Below are 14116 nucleotides of genomic sequence, written 5' to 3'. Positions count from 1 at the left end.
ACGGAACTCGTCCAGCTCACTGCTCCTCCATTCATGACATACACGAATCTAGTTTGCGATTGATAATCATCCCTGTCAGTTTGGAAACTAGCATCAATGTAACCCTTTACACATAGCTCCTCCTCATCTTCATAAACTAGGAACATCACTTTAGTCCTTTTTAGGTACTTTGAGATAGTTTTCAGTGCTGCCTATTGACTCTCAATTGGGTCATCCTCGTATCTGCTTGTTAAGCTTATTGCATAGGCAACACCAGGCTGAGTACATAGCATGTCATACAAGATAGATCCTATTGCCGAAGCATACAAAATCCTACTCATCTGGTTTCGCTAATGAGAAGTCGTAGGACTCTGAGTCATGCTTAGCCTTATACCCTGTGATATGGGCAAGAACCCTTTCTTTGCCTCATTCATGTTGAACTGCTTCGACACTTTGTCTATGTACGTGTTGTGGCTTAAGCCAAGCAGCCTTCTCCATCTATCTTTATAGATCTTGATGCCTAAGATGTATACTGCCTCTCGAAGGTCTTTCTTCGAAAACTTGACATTCAATGATTCCTTGACTGAGTTTGGTCGTCCCGAAACCTAACTTTGTAACTACCCAATTATGGAGTAGCATTTGGTCGGCCCAAAGCAGTCTATCACCATCCGTAGTACATGTGTAAACTCAACTCTTAGGACATATAATGTATGTTGTACTAGGGACTCACAGATGACCTATCGCTGCGTCTCATAGTTGGGTTTGTCCACCTCAGACCTTATCTCGACTCGGATCCAACTACGTCAAACCGACCAGATCTTTTTGAGTCAATATTACCCGGCTAGCATCCAATGCTACATGGTTAGTGAGACCGGACAATCCACCATGTCATATGCTAGTCTGATTGGTTGCATGTCCACACAACCCTTCAACTAGGGACCATTTAGGACACTCATCATACAATGCATAGTCTCACAAACAAGTCACGTACTTGTCGATACGCATCGCTGATGACCCACAAGTGTAGGGGATCTATCGTAGTCCTTTCGATAAGTAAGTGTGTCGAACCCAACGAGGAGCAGAAGGAACAGACAAGTGGTTTTCAGCAAGGTATTCTCTGCACGCACTTAAATTATCGGTAACAGATAGTTGTGTGATAAGATAATTCGTAGTGAGTAGCAAGTAACAATAGTAACAAAGGTGCAGCAAGATGGCCCAATCCCTTTTGTAGCAAGGGACAAGCCTGGACAAACTCTTATAAGAGGTGAAACGCTCCCGAGGACACATGGGAATTTCTCTCAAGCTAGTTTTCATCATGTTCATATGATTCGCGTTCGCTACTTTCATAGTTTGATATGTGGGTGGACCGGTGCTTGGGTGCTGCCCTTGCTTGGAAAAACATCCCACTTATGATTAACCCCTCTCGCAAGCATCCGCAACTACGAAATAAGAATTAAGACAAAGTCTAACCATAGCATTAAACTAGTGGATCCAAATCAGCCCCTTACGAAGCAACGCATAAACTAGGGTTTAAGCTTCTGTCACTCTAGCAACCCATCATCTACTTATTACTTCCCAATGCCTTACTCTAGGCCCAAATAATGGTGAAGTGTTATGTGTTAGCCCACAAGTATAGGGGATCGCAACAGTTTTCGGGGGTAGAATATTCAACCTAAATTTATTGATTCGACTCAAGGGGAAGCCAAAGAATATTCTCAAGTATTAGCAGTTGAGTTGTCAATTCAACCACACATGAAAGATTTAGTATCTGCAGCAAAGTATCAGTAGCAAGGTAGTATGATAGCAGCAGTAGCAACAGTAACTAGTAGCAGCAAAGTGACAGGAGTAGCAGCAAAGTAGCAGCAGTAGCAACAGAGTAACAGTAGGAGCAGTGACAACAGTAGCAGCAAAGTAACGTAGCAAGGACCAGTAGGAAAAGACTCGTAGGCATTGGACCGGTGATGGATGATTATGTCGGATGCTATTCATCATGCAACAGTTATAACACGGAGAGATAAGTAACTAGCTCCAGTTCGTCAATCTAATGTAGGCATGTATTCCGTATGTAGTCATACGTGCTTAGGGAAAAGAACTTGCATGACATCTATTGTCCATCCCTCCCGTGGCAGCAAGGTCCTAATGGAAACTACGGGATATTAAGGTTCTCCTTTTAATAAAGAACCGGACCAACGCATTAACACATGGTGAATACATGAACTCCTCATATTATGGTCATCTCTGGGAGTGGTTCCGGCTATTGTCACTCCAGGGTTGCTGGGTCATAACACATAGTAGGTGACTACACATAGTAGGTCGCCTCCTTCGCCAATACATCGTACTCTATGGCCGAAAGGGGGGAAATTTATTACTCTCTATGATTATGCCAAAGGGGTGACAGTGCTAATACATGAAGGAATCCATGGCATGGTGCTATGGAAGTTTCATTGAGCCAAGTGGTTTCAACTTTGGCACCATGAAGATCAGTTTCGTGAGGGGACATATCTAGCCCCGTTTCCATCCCTTTTTATCTGTTTGGGGTCCTTGTCGCAAGTTTCATAAACCACTTTGTAGTTTTTGTCCCTCTTTGGGACAAGTTCTTAGGTATTTTGTATCACCAATCTACAATTTTTTTCTCTCTTTAGGACCAATTGTTATCCCCTCACGATTTTTTTTAAAAACTATTGCACTCTACTCTCATGTACATGTTTGTAAACTAAATTATTGATATAACATGTATTTCCATCTCTTTTTTCAAACATTTGAGTTTTTCATAACATGCAATAGAGTAGGCATCCATAATTGCTAGTCACACAAGAAATATTATAGTTGCTATTCAGGTTTGAAATATATTGTTTTTATAGTAAATAAGCAACTAGATGTTCCAAGCGCCATTCATGATTGTTCTCATCTTTTCTGAGAAGAAAGCACAATGTTCCTCTCAATTGTATATATGGAACTCACATCAACATCCAATGTTTTATAAAATGTCTTAATTAATCAGTTTTCATAATATTTCATATTTGCACTAGGAATGTTGCATTTCCTTTCATATATATGAGAGGTTTCCTATAATACACGTGTATGTTTACTCGCAAAGGTACTTGCAAACATAATTTTAAAGTTCAATAAAAATAATTTAACAAATTTGACGGACGTATTTATTGTTCTCTACATAATTTTACTTGATGGGTTCACAATTAGACACTTCATTTGATCTTGTATTTCTTTCATCCCTCCATGTGTTTATCCGAAGTAGGGGGTGATCTCCAAGGATTAGGGTATGTTTCCACATGGACCCTAAACCCTAAACCACAAGGATTAGGGTATGATTGGTTTTAGCCTAGTTTTGCCCTACCAAATACTCCCTCTGTCCCAAAATAAGTGTCGTTGTTTAATACAAAATTTATACTAACTTAGTACAAAATTTGCGTCACTTATTTTGGGACAGAGGGAGTAGTTGGCTAGCCATATTTTTGGCAGAGCTTTTGCTTGCCCATGAATTGGTCAACATTGGCAAAAAAGAGACTATAGTGGCATACAAGCACTGGCAAACTAAAAACTTGTAGCCACTCAAACATAAACCAAAATTTTGGTCACGACCAAAAAGTTGGTAGGATGGATGTTGGCCACCATCCAAACACAGTCTTAGTATCAAGCGGGGACATATAGTCCTTATTTGTTGCATTATATCCTTCATGTTCTCATCCTCGTCCATGGAAGTTTTATGCCACCACTAATCTCATCACCCGTTTGTTTCTAGCATTGCTTTGTAGGTCATAATGCACCATCATAATGACACGTCGTCTCCTCCTTGATCTTATCGTTTATACTACCACTTCACTTGATACATTCTTCGATAGTCCCCAATTTGACCCCAAGTGGAAAGGAAGAAGTCCAAGAAGTATTATCCTTCCAAGAGATACAATCTTTATCGAGGCCGAATCTTTGTTGGGCGACTTATCACATGAGTAGTTACTCGCATTATTTACATTTCGTGGTTTTATGTCTCTTTGGTGTTTGCGCCTTTTGCACTCAGTTTATATAGGTTCTTATAAAGCAAAACATCGTAAAACAAACCACACTACAACCCTCCTAGGTACAAAGGTTCTAAGAAAATTTGAAGGCCCAAAATCAGTAATTCCTACTTATGCAGTGTTTCTTTTTTATGTTTAAATTCTATAGAGAACCTTTTTTATTTTATTTTGTACTCCCCAGTATATAGTCAATCCCTCCCCCTCCTCCCTCAAAATATTCATTTGTCCGTTTAACATACCTTGTGTGTTTTTCGCAAAAAAGGAAGTTCCGTACCTTTTGTGCAAATTCAATTACATAGAGATCCAATGAATATGACATGCCATTAATTTTGGATCTTCTCAATTTAATGTTTTTGGAATCCCTTGTTAAGAGGATATTCTCCATTTAATTTTATATCTTCTCCATTAAAGGATTCCATTTTCTTCACACATAAAAAATTCCTCTCAACGCCCTTTGGTTTATCGCACAAAACCCCAACTCCCGTTAGTTTCCATCTCAATAAAAAGAAACTCCCTTTCTCGTCAAAAGAAGTATTATCCTTCCAAGTGATACAATCTTTATAGAGGCCGAATCTTTGTTAAGCGACTTATCACACCAGTAGTTACTGTCATTATTTACATTTTTCGGCTTATGTCTCTTTGGCGTTTACGCCTTTTGCACTCGCACTCACTTAATATATGTTCTTATAAAAGCAAAGGTTTCTATTGTGTTACAAGTTCTATGAAACATCATAAAACAAACCACACTACAACCCTCCTTGGTACAAAAGGTCGTAGAAAATTTGAAGGCTCAAAATCCTTTTGAAATCGCCTACTTGTGTGGCTTCTTTTTTTGGTTTAAATACTATAGAGGGCCTCTTCATTTTATTTTGTGTTCCCTAATATAAGACGTTTCAAGTCACTACTTTATAAAGGAATATAATATATACTCACCCCCCCCCCCTTCCCTCAAAATATGTGTTTGTCCTTTTAACATACCTTATGTGCTCTCCACACACAAAAAAAGGAAAATTCATACCTTTCGTGCAAATCCAATTACATAGAGATCCAGTGAATATGACATGACATTAATTCTGGATCTTCTCAATTTAATGTTTTTCGAATCCCTTGTTAAGAGGATATTCACACACACAATTCTGGATCTTCTCAATTTAATTTTAGATCTTCTCCATCAAAGGATTCCATTTTCTTCACACACAAAAAAAATCCTCTGAACACCCTTAGTTTTTTTGTTTTTGCACAAAACCCCAACTCCCGTTAGTTTCCACCTCAACAAAAAAAAAACTCCCGTTAGTTTCGACAGAGTTCCGTCTCGCGGGGCCCGGTGTCATCGATATACGTTCCGTCAGTCCAGCTCCTCAGTCGTCACCGTACCCTCCCCTCTGTCGAGCTCGAACCGGTGTAGTAGCACCAACGAAGACGTCCAACGACGGATCTCTTCAGCGTCGCGTCCTTTTCATCGATCGCCTCTCTCTCGGCGCCGCCCGTCGTCCCCTCCCGCTGACTGGCGGCACACCTACCCACGTTCGCCACCGCGGCCCGGCCGACGGCAACAGCCGAGCGGCGGCGCGACGCGTTCAGCCGGGCAGGCATCTATCCACCACAGTTTCGCGCCTAGGCCCCTCGAGATCCACGTAATGACAGGGCCCGTCGCCCGGGCAGGGGCCTTTAAATGCGGGGCACGCATGGAGGCCGGAGCAGAGCGCCACGACTCGAGTAGTTGAGCAGTAGCAGCCGCTCCCCTTGCCTAGACCCCCCGTCTCTCCCCTCCCTCCTCTCCAGCCCCAGCCCCGCCGCCTACGGCACGCACAACCGCTCCATTCACGTGCCCTAATCCTCGGCCGCAGCTCTCCTCTCCGTCCGTCCGCCCCCGGAATGGAGCCCAAGAGGTCCTCGCCCCAGCCGCGCGCGGCGACGACTAAGAAGTCGCCTCCCCGCGCCGCCGCCGCCGACGCCGCCGGGGCCGACTCGCCGCTCAGCAGCCTGTTCCACCCGGCGTCGCACGGGGTACCCGTCTCTTCCCTCACGCCTTGTCCCTGTTCGGTTTTATGTCTCTGCCGTTCGTTCCGCCGGCGTCTGTGCTGCTGCCCGACGTGATCCCTCCCTCCCGTGATTGCGCCGGAGCAGACGGTTCACTTCGCGCGCGAGCAGGGCGTTGATTGCTAGATCGGATTTGTCTTGTTTGTTTCTAGCCCTTCCTTGTTCGCGCGGTAATTTGGTTTTCTCGTAGGCCCTCGTCCGTCGGAGTGAATATGCGAGAATTTTGGTAGATTTTTAGTCTAGATACACCCTTTTCTCCAAGTGGAGATCGAGTATCCCGTTGTAATAATAATCCTTATTAATTTGGGGGATTCGTACTGTGAAGAGTGCAGGATTTCGTACTGTGATGTTGCCATCTAATTTGGACGTTTCCCGTTTTTGTTTTCTCTTCAAGGTAAACGGCAAAGAGCAGGACCTGTACGCCATTCTTTTCAAAGGGCAGAACGGCAATGCTCAGGCTAGCATGACAGGTAGTTGTACGACTCCCTCGTCTCTTCTCATATTCTAGTACTACTACTGTGGAAATGGAACGGAATAACACGTCACACATCTATATCACTGAATTGTTTTTCTCTCGAGAAAACGGCAGGTTAGTTAATGCCGAGGAAGAGTTACTGTTATTGCAAAGACAGAAAAAGTTAATACCTCGAAGAAAAACACCAAAACAGTTAAAGCACATATAACTCTTGTCTGCACCAGTTGATCAGCAAAGCACACCTACCTTTACTTTCAATTCAAAAATGGTAGAGATAAAGTTTCTGTACAATACAAGTTTTGAAACTTTGTAGCTTTCATCTTGGGTTGCAGTTTGCATACTTGTATACGTTTCGGATGTTTAATTTAGTGTTTACATGTTGGCGATCTTCAACCAACCAGCAATCTCTATTTCTTTTTTTCTTGTCCAGACAAATCATTTTGTTTTCTATGAGAAAAAACAAAAGCCTTGCATATGTATACATTAAGTAGAAGGAAAAGGTTATACACAAGCCTACGAGTAGCCCAGTTATAACCAGAACACAAGACACAACCCTAAGTGCTAAGCTTCGCTGATTTTCATGTCCACACATAATGGGTTATTTCTTTCATTTAACTAATATCGTCTTGGTGACCATTATCTTACTTGGTTTGAATGACTGAGAAATGCAACCACAGAAAAATTACTAACATACGTATTGATTAATCTTCCAGATGGTCAATCCCAGTGGAGTCCTGCTAAAAGCCGTACAACATACACCAAGGATAACAAGTATGACTCAGTTGGCACGTCGTCTTGTTTTGGTTCTTCTGTGCACTATGGCGGCCGAGACTATTATGGCAGCTCTGCACCTAAGCAAGCCGCGGAATACAGTGATGTAAGAAATTGCTAAACCAAAAAACATAACTAACGCTTATAAGTCATAAGTAGTTTTACTTTTTTTTAATCATCACTTTAGGCGACCAAGGTTTTTAACACTGTTTTATTCATTTCAGTACAAGGTGGATAAGAAGGATCCTGTCGCAGATTCTCATGGCGATTGGTGGCAAGGTATAATGTTGTTGTATATTAGCATGTATATTATGGCTTGAGTTTATATAGTTGACTCATGGATTTATTTATTTTGTTATCAGGCTCGTTTTACTACTAAGCAAGTGCTTGGTGTCCTCTCCCTTGTCGAACAAGGTAAAACATAGGACCTTACTATTGGTTAATTATTATGGTTTGGTCCTGCTCTTTGATTACATGTGATGTGCTAGATGCTATTCAGCATATTACATAGGCAATTGATAGTTTTCCGGAAAGCATTAGGGGGGCTATCCCCACCTGAGCAAATATCCACTTTTTGCTCACTCCACGTATGTATCAGCTATCGTGTTCATAGATGTTGTTCATTATCAGAAAGCTAACATATTCTCTCATACTTTGTTTCAGAAGTCAGTACAGTTGTAGTAAAATGCGAATTACTCAAAGCTCGATATTGGATGAAAATCAGTTACTAGTTATATGAGATATTTCACACTAGGTGCACACTGAACTTTTCTTGTAAAAACTGCCCAGACCCAAATGCTTCTTCCAGTTGTCCAGAGAGTATAGTTCCTTTCTCTTTTGTGTCAGTGTACTGAGAAGAAGGTTTATTTATTCACTTGAGTCAGTTTCAAGGCTTTGACATCAATATCGATTATTTTTCTCTAAGTAACTAGCTGTGGATTGATGTACAATGATGTAGTTATGGTGGAGATAAAAAAGGTCACTAGGTAGAAAAGTAATATCCTCGATAAAAACTTAGTTAACTCCCTACTTATGTCACCATCACTATGTTTAGGGACAACAATTAGTTGCGCTAAATGTAGTCTGAAGACCTATCCTTGTATCCAATTCATTTTGGGTGAGAAAGCAACAGCACAAGTATGCCCACCACCTGTGCAGATGTTCCATTAAGCGGTATTGTTTGCCATACCATTAATTAGTGTACATCACTCTTGAGTATCCTTATATTATTTTGTATTATTGTAGAACAAGTCTGAATTTCTAAAAAAAAAGACCTTTGTATACTAAGTAACTTACCAGCTGAAACTTTTAAGAAAGGTTACCCCGAGTCTCAGTGATTATAACATAGTCTGAACCTAGCTGAATGTTTTGTGTCCTAGAGTCCTAGTGATCATTCACCTAAATCATTATCATTTCTCATCGGTTTGATCGATATTTTTTTTCACCATTCCATTGGCTCACCGTTTGCAGGAAATCGAAGGGGGGAAGGTGTTGTACCTATTTTCCTTGATAGCAGTTATTATACCTTACATAGTGGAGAAGACATTCGCTCATCGGTGGTGGCAGTATTTGGACGCATCATCACTCCTGGGCAGATGCTGTGTGTGTGCCTTTTACCTTCTTGTTGTTCCGTAGCATGTGCTTTAGCTGTGAAATGTAATGAACTTACAAGAACCTTAAGAGCTAGGTGTCAGGTTGCATAAAGGGTCCCAGTTCCATTCCGCCCAACCTGGGCGGTCTGGTCTCCGACTCCTATACATATTATCAGACCTGTCTTGCTTGCACCGTCGGATCCTCTCCCCAGACCAGAAGCGCTGGAGAAGCAGAGATCATTTACATTGTACTACTACAAGTGTACTGTTGGAATTTCATATAAGTTTGGAAAGTGTTCTTGTCAATATACCCTAAAGATTTGGAAAGGTACAACTTTATTATTCCAACAACAGAGGCATTACAACACATTATTTATTCATGAAAGATTCAAGCAAAGGTTCCACACGACAAAGATAGCATCAGGTATATATGTTGGACAGTCCCAACTCCCAAGAGTGAGTTGGACACCTCTTCCTCTTCCAGTTCCACCACATGTGCTCCTCATGGGAGGGTGTACGCTGCACAGAAAAACAGAGCGAAGCAAAAACAAAATGATGATGGCTCCAAGCCAAGCCAAGGGACCGAAGAGACGATCGAGCATCGGAATAGATGGACTTACGGCCGCATTTGTAGCCGACGGGGCGGTTGGCGATGGCGCAGCGCTTGGGGATGGTCATGGCGACGGCGGGGTTGACGCCGGCCTGGCGCGCGGTGCTGGACAGCATGACGGCGCAGAGGCACTTGGGGCTGCGCCCGATGCTGCGTATCTGCGCGCAGCAGCCCGGCGCCACCTTGGACCGCGGGTTCTGGGTGGCCGCCGCGCACGGGGCCAGCTTCAGCGCCATCCTGTCCGCCGGGACGCGGCCGCACTCCCCGGCGCCGCTCGCCGCCCCGAGCCCGGCCACCAGGAGCATCGCGAGCAAGCAGAGGCACCTCACCGCCTTGGACTCCATCTCTTCTCTTTCTCTCTTCGTCGCCGCACCTCACGCACTCTTCTCTTCTCTTCTCTCCCTGACTCGCTCCGATGAGATGGTGATCGTCCCGGTGCCACGGCCAGGGCATATATACAGCTCTCCGGGTCATGGTGGACGGAGGCCATCGATGGCCGCTTGAAGATTTCCCGCGGAGTGGAGGGTGCACCACCGTTCCGTTCACTTGCCTTTTCTCCGCGCGCATGCACTGAGCTCTCCCTAGTTCCATTTCCAGCACTACCTACTGCGCTCCACTACGCTGGGGATCGGCCACGTATGGCCTTGCGATGGGAAAGATTCGGCTCACAATCATTGCGGGCATGTCGGCGGTGCCAACACTGGCCGGCCGGAGTTCTTGAAAACGCGAGAACCAAGCCACACTGCCTTTCCGAGTTCTTCAGCTACCTGAAACGGCAGGAGAAGTTTGCAGGTTTTCACTTTTAACTGGGGTCCGTACCAATCCAAGGGGTGCAGGTAATTCCCTCTGACTTAGCAGGCAAACTGAACTCTAGAATTATGATGTTATCTGATCATGAGGTCTGCAAACAGCAGAGCACATAGTTTCTTCTCATTCTTCTTTTGGAGGCAAGCAGCAATACACAGCAGCTTCTTCTCGCAGAAAGAAGAAGAAGCGGTACTCCATAGCTTAGCACTAAAGAGTTCAAAATACAGTAAGAAGGCGAGCACAAATAAAGGACACATGTACACACAGAGAGACTGGCAGGCAGGCTGGTGCCCGCCCCTTGGCAATTCTACGAGCAGTCCACTGGCCTCCTAGCTTCACATATCCGTAGTCGTCGAGACATCGATCATCGTGCTCCGGTTCACGATGATCATCCCCCTGACCTCCGGGCCGAGATGGTCCGTCAAGGCTTTCTTCGTGGCGGCGGCGGCAACCTTGTTGCCGTGAGACCGTCTGCCGGCAGAGAGCGAGGTCCTCGGGCTCGACAGTCGCCCCGGGGAGAAGCTAGGCGTGGTGTAAGCCGTCACAAACGGTGCGCCCGAGGCAGGCACCTGCTGGTAGGGTGGCACCACGACCCTGCCGCAAGCCATCTTCAGGTCCGCTTCACCCGTTGACAGTTGCTCCACGTGCCTGTTCAGCTCGTCGATGTTGAGAAGGTCGTCGATGCGCGCGACGATGTTCGAAGCCAGGCTCTCGAGAACCCTCGAGTAGCTCTCCAAGATCGACTTGCCCACGTCCTGAAAATTGTTCACCACGCAGCAGGGTGAATGAATTCAGATTCAGTTGTTGTCGACAGGCAAATGGGCGGGAAAGACAGACAGACAGACAGAGGGACACTTGCACAAACCTTGTTGTACTGGATTTTGCTCATGTCCAGGCTTGTCTGCGTCAGTGCAGGGAACCTCTGCTTCAGGCATATCAAGAGGCCCTCTGCTCGCTCCGCCAGCAGCTCCCTCTTCTCTGAATCCATCAACATGTCTTTCACCATGCTCCAGGACCTTGCGCTGGCGGTGCGGCCTAAGCCGTTCACCGGTTTCGCAGGAACCCTCCGGCGCCACACGTAGACTGATGCCTCGACGCGGCTGGCAATTTCCAGGGCTTGGTACTCCGTCGACAGGTCTAGGCTGTTGAGAAGGCACTCAGGGGAGAAGTGATCCGACGTTATGTAGCGGTATATGACGTCGCCCAAAGTCGCCCTTCCGTTCTAGCATCCATAAAATTGTACCGGCAAGCTGTGAGTAAGAGACATTACTGAATACTGCACACTGAGGCTAGATCACAGTATACCTTTGGCAGAGAGTTGAGGTACGATTCAGGGACATCCATCTCTGCTAAGGCATTGCTGTTGATGGCCATGGCAGCCTTGAGGATCTGATTCGCACAGTCGCGTTTGTGCTGCAATTGCTTCCTCGTCTTGTCACGGAGGCCCCCGGGTGGCACACGAGGCACCGGCAGCCACCACTTGTCGTCGCGGCGGTGGAAAGCCGCCCGGAACGAGGCGGAGCCATCGCAGTCCGCCGCGCATATCCCTTGGTCGACGTACCAAAATTCAGTGTCCCTGAAGCTGTCCAGGATTTCCTGTCAAGTTTACGATGTTATGAAAAGTTGCTGCTGTATTCATATTTCTTGTTGCTTGTGTGCTGAATTCGCACTTGTGAAAAACTCACAAGGAGCATATGGTCTAGCTTCCGAAGTGCGGGCAGATTGATGTACAAATCTGACCGTGGCCTGCTTGTCATGATCTGAAACGAAGGATCCAGAAAACATGTAAGTCAGTTGCTTAGAGGTGAAGGCTGAACTTTATCAACGAGTCGCTACATTTGCGCCTTTTCAGTGATTTCATCGCTAATAATCAATAAATCACCATTCATGTTTGATTTGTAATCCATATGCGCTAAGCCGGTGGGTCCACCCATCACCATTCCTAATGCCTTGCGAACACGCTGATCCACTCTGTCAAAGAGCAATTGCATGGGTAGCATTACATGTGGCTAGATTTTTCAATCGACTCATTGCAGTGGACTGCGTACTAACCAGGAGAGAAGGGCGCAGCTGTTCTCCAGAATCACAATGTGTACGGGAGATTTCTCCAGAATTCACAATATGTTCCGTCTTAAATTTCCCATTTTGTGTGTGTGTGTGCGCTTCGTTACCGTTGCGGAGTCGCCATCGTACTCCTGCAAATACCTCGTATCACTAGCACGGCGAACTCTATCGAGCGCTTTTAATTGAACTGCTAGTACAATTTCTTGCCATGTAATGGACAGCACGCGCAGCTGCCCTCAGCCGGCAACCAAATTTGCAAGCACAACAATATGGCACCACAACCACAAAGTTTTCCGTCATCAACGCACCTAACATTTCCCTCGTTTTATATGGGTGCCATGGTTGCTAAATGCGTGCTTAATGGCGATTCTCTAGCGGTCCATGTGTTGCTGCTAAAGTCCCCAATTATGGACTGTTACGGTGCTCAATGATCAAATGTACCGTTCACCAGGACTGACAGGCGAAGACATTTGATCCACCGTTTTGAACTTTCGGCTCGTGATTTCGGCCGTACGCTGAAAACGGCCAGCGCTGGTTGAGCTGGTAAAGTGCGGTAGTTTGGTAGTATGGTACTTTACCTCGAGCCTGGTTCCGTCGGGGAAGGACTGCCAGGTGGGGACGAGCTCGACGATGTGGTCGCTGATGCAGAGCAGCCAGTCCATCTCCCGCCGCCACATGGCCTTCTTCTCCGGCGGGAGCGGCTCCAGCCTCCACAGCTGCCCGAAGATGGTGGCTGCGCAGCGGCGGAAGAACAACGTCTCACTCACTGCTACGTACCCTTCCCTTGAAACAACTCATGGAGCAATAATTAAGAAAGAAGGTAGAAGACTGACCGCAGAGGTTGGTGATGGCGTTGGCGATGGCGAGCGCCGTGCAGACGCCCTTGCCGCTCCCGGACATGTCCTCGCCGAGCAGCAGCTTCGCGAACCTCTCCTTCATCATCTCCATCTCTGCACGCCACGCACGCACGCACGCACGCATTAACATTAGCAGCAGCACCTACATTGTTGTTTCAGACTAAGTGAGAAGAGAAGCCCGTGTACCTGGGCCAGGTCGGCGCTTCAGCTTGCCGTTCATCTCGGCGTCGGGGGCGCCGCATGCCGGCGCCTTCTTGGGCGCGAGCGCGAGGGCGGGCCAGTCGTCGGTGGAGGCGGCGTCGGAGCTGGAGCTGCTCCCGTCGGCCGAGTCCGTGAAGGCCTCGCTCCCCATCGCACCGAGAGCCCCAGGACCAGGAGCTGCACCGCGTCGACGTTGCCGCTCCGTTCCTCGGCCGGCGGCAGGGTTAAGCTCCGCACGCGGCGATCGAGACGGGACGCGAGGGAGCAAAGGAATTGGCTGGCGCGTGCGTGGTGATCGCGCGCTTCTGAGCCCGCCCCTCGTTTTGTCGTCTTGGAAGGATCGGAAGCAGTGGCGGAGCGAAGGAAGGCTTGGGAAAGCGTGGCGGGCTGGTTGGGTTGGTCGATGGGGAAGAGTGACCGTTGGGTTCTGTTGTGAGGAAGAGGAGGGGTTTACTTTTGAGAGGGGAGGGTAGCCGGGTAGGGTGGGTGGTGGAGATGGAACGGGATGGGCGGGAGGAGCGTGCAACGGTGGGTTGAGGGGGGAAAGCGTGCCAACAATAAAGAGGCCGGATCGGCGTGACACGCCCCGCGCCCGCTCCTGGTCCTCCTCACGCTTTTGCTGTTGCTGCGTGTGCGTGTGCGTGCATGGCCATGGAGTAGATGCGTTGAGTACACCTGCTTGGACT

The 14116-nt window shown here is 46.7% G+C and overlaps 3 protein-coding genes across 5 annotated transcripts; 1 reads left to right on the top strand and 2 right to left on the bottom strand.

Annotated features, from left to right (window-relative positions):
* The first annotated feature begins 5680 nt into the window (after positions 1 to 5680).
* On the top strand, positions 5681 to 9184 carry LOC123444892. Of its 2 annotated transcripts, none has more exons than XM_045121773.1 (6): positions 5681 to 6020; positions 6448 to 6526; positions 7242 to 7405; positions 7524 to 7578; positions 7662 to 7713; positions 8770 to 9184. In XM_045121773.1, the coding sequence occupies exons 1-5, from the start codon at positions 5889 to 5891 to the stop codon at positions 7676 to 7678; spliced, it is 447 nt and encodes a 148-aa protein (XP_044977708.1). In that variant the 5' UTR covers positions 5681 to 5888; the 3' UTR covers positions 7679 to 7713; positions 8770 to 9184. The 2 variants fall into 2 exon arrangements, with proteins under 2 accessions (XP_044977708.1, XP_044977709.1); XM_045121774.1 differs by having other exon boundaries at positions 5696 to 6020; positions 6448 to 6523.
* Positions 9185 to 9210: 26 nt separating this feature from the next.
* LOC123444894 (non-specific lipid-transfer protein-like) lies at positions 9211 to 9943 on the bottom strand. Its single transcript, XM_045121775.1, has 2 exons — positions 9512 to 9943; positions 9211 to 9410 (listed from the first exon to the last, which is right to left on the bottom strand). The coding sequence occupies exons 1-2, from the start codon at positions 9843 to 9845 to the stop codon at positions 9394 to 9396; spliced, it is 351 nt and encodes a 116-aa protein (XP_044977710.1). The 5' UTR covers positions 9846 to 9943; the 3' UTR covers positions 9211 to 9393.
* A 409-nt stretch (positions 9944 to 10352) lies between these two features.
* On the bottom strand, positions 10353 to 13888 carry LOC123444891 (rop guanine nucleotide exchange factor 7-like). 2 transcript variants are annotated; one of them, XM_045121771.1, is made up of 7 exons: positions 13416 to 13888; positions 13206 to 13322; positions 12951 to 13105; positions 11979 to 12068; positions 11614 to 11904; positions 11174 to 11530; positions 10353 to 11063 (listed from the first exon to the last, which is right to left on the bottom strand). In XM_045121771.1, the coding sequence occupies exons 1-7, from the start codon at positions 13579 to 13581 to the stop codon at positions 10644 to 10646; spliced, it is 1596 nt and encodes a 531-aa protein (XP_044977706.1). In that variant the 5' UTR covers positions 13582 to 13888; the 3' UTR covers positions 10353 to 10643. The 2 variants fall into 2 exon arrangements, with proteins under 2 accessions (XP_044977706.1, XP_044977707.1); XM_045121772.1 differs by having other exon boundaries at positions 11994 to 12068; positions 13416 to 13887.
* Between the last annotated feature and the right edge of the window lie 228 nt (positions 13889 to 14116).

This window comes from Hordeum vulgare, chromosome 3H (genome assembly GCF_904849725.1).
Source record: "Hordeum vulgare subsp. vulgare chromosome 3H, MorexV3_pseudomolecules_assembly, whole genome shotgun sequence".
In the NCBI taxonomy this organism is placed as follows: domain Eukaryota; kingdom Viridiplantae; phylum Streptophyta; class Magnoliopsida; order Poales; family Poaceae; genus Hordeum; species Hordeum vulgare.
This window is presented reverse-complemented; position numbering and strand designations above follow the sequence as displayed.

Coding starts and splice junctions, on each gene's coding strand:
- LOC123444891 (XM_045121771.1), bottom strand. CDS start 13,581: ATGGGGAGCGAGGCCTTCACGGACTCGGCCGACGGGAGCAGCTCCAGC. Junction 13,106..13,205: donor CGCCATCACCAACCTCTGCG/GTCAGTCTTCTA, acceptor GCCGCTGCGCAG/CCACCATCTTCGGGCAGCTG. Junction 11,064..11,173: donor GCAAAATCCAGTACAACAAG/GTTTGTGCAAGT, acceptor AACAATTTTCAG/GACGTGGGCAAGTCGATCTT.
- LOC123444892 (XM_045121773.1), top strand. CDS start 5,889: ATGGAGCCCAAGAGGTCCTCGCCCCAGCCGCGCGCGGCGACGACTAAG. Junction 6,021..6,447: donor TCCACCCGGCGTCGCACGGG/GTACCCGTCTCT, acceptor TTTCTCTTCAAG/GTAAACGGCAAAGAGCAGGA. Junction 7,406..7,523: donor AAGCCGCGGAATACAGTGAT/GTAAGAAATTGC, acceptor TATTCATTTCAG/TACAAGGTGGATAAGAAGGA.
- LOC123444894 (XM_045121775.1), bottom strand. CDS start 9,845: ATGGAGTCCAAGGCGGTGAGGTGCCTCTGCTTGCTCGCGATGCTCCTG.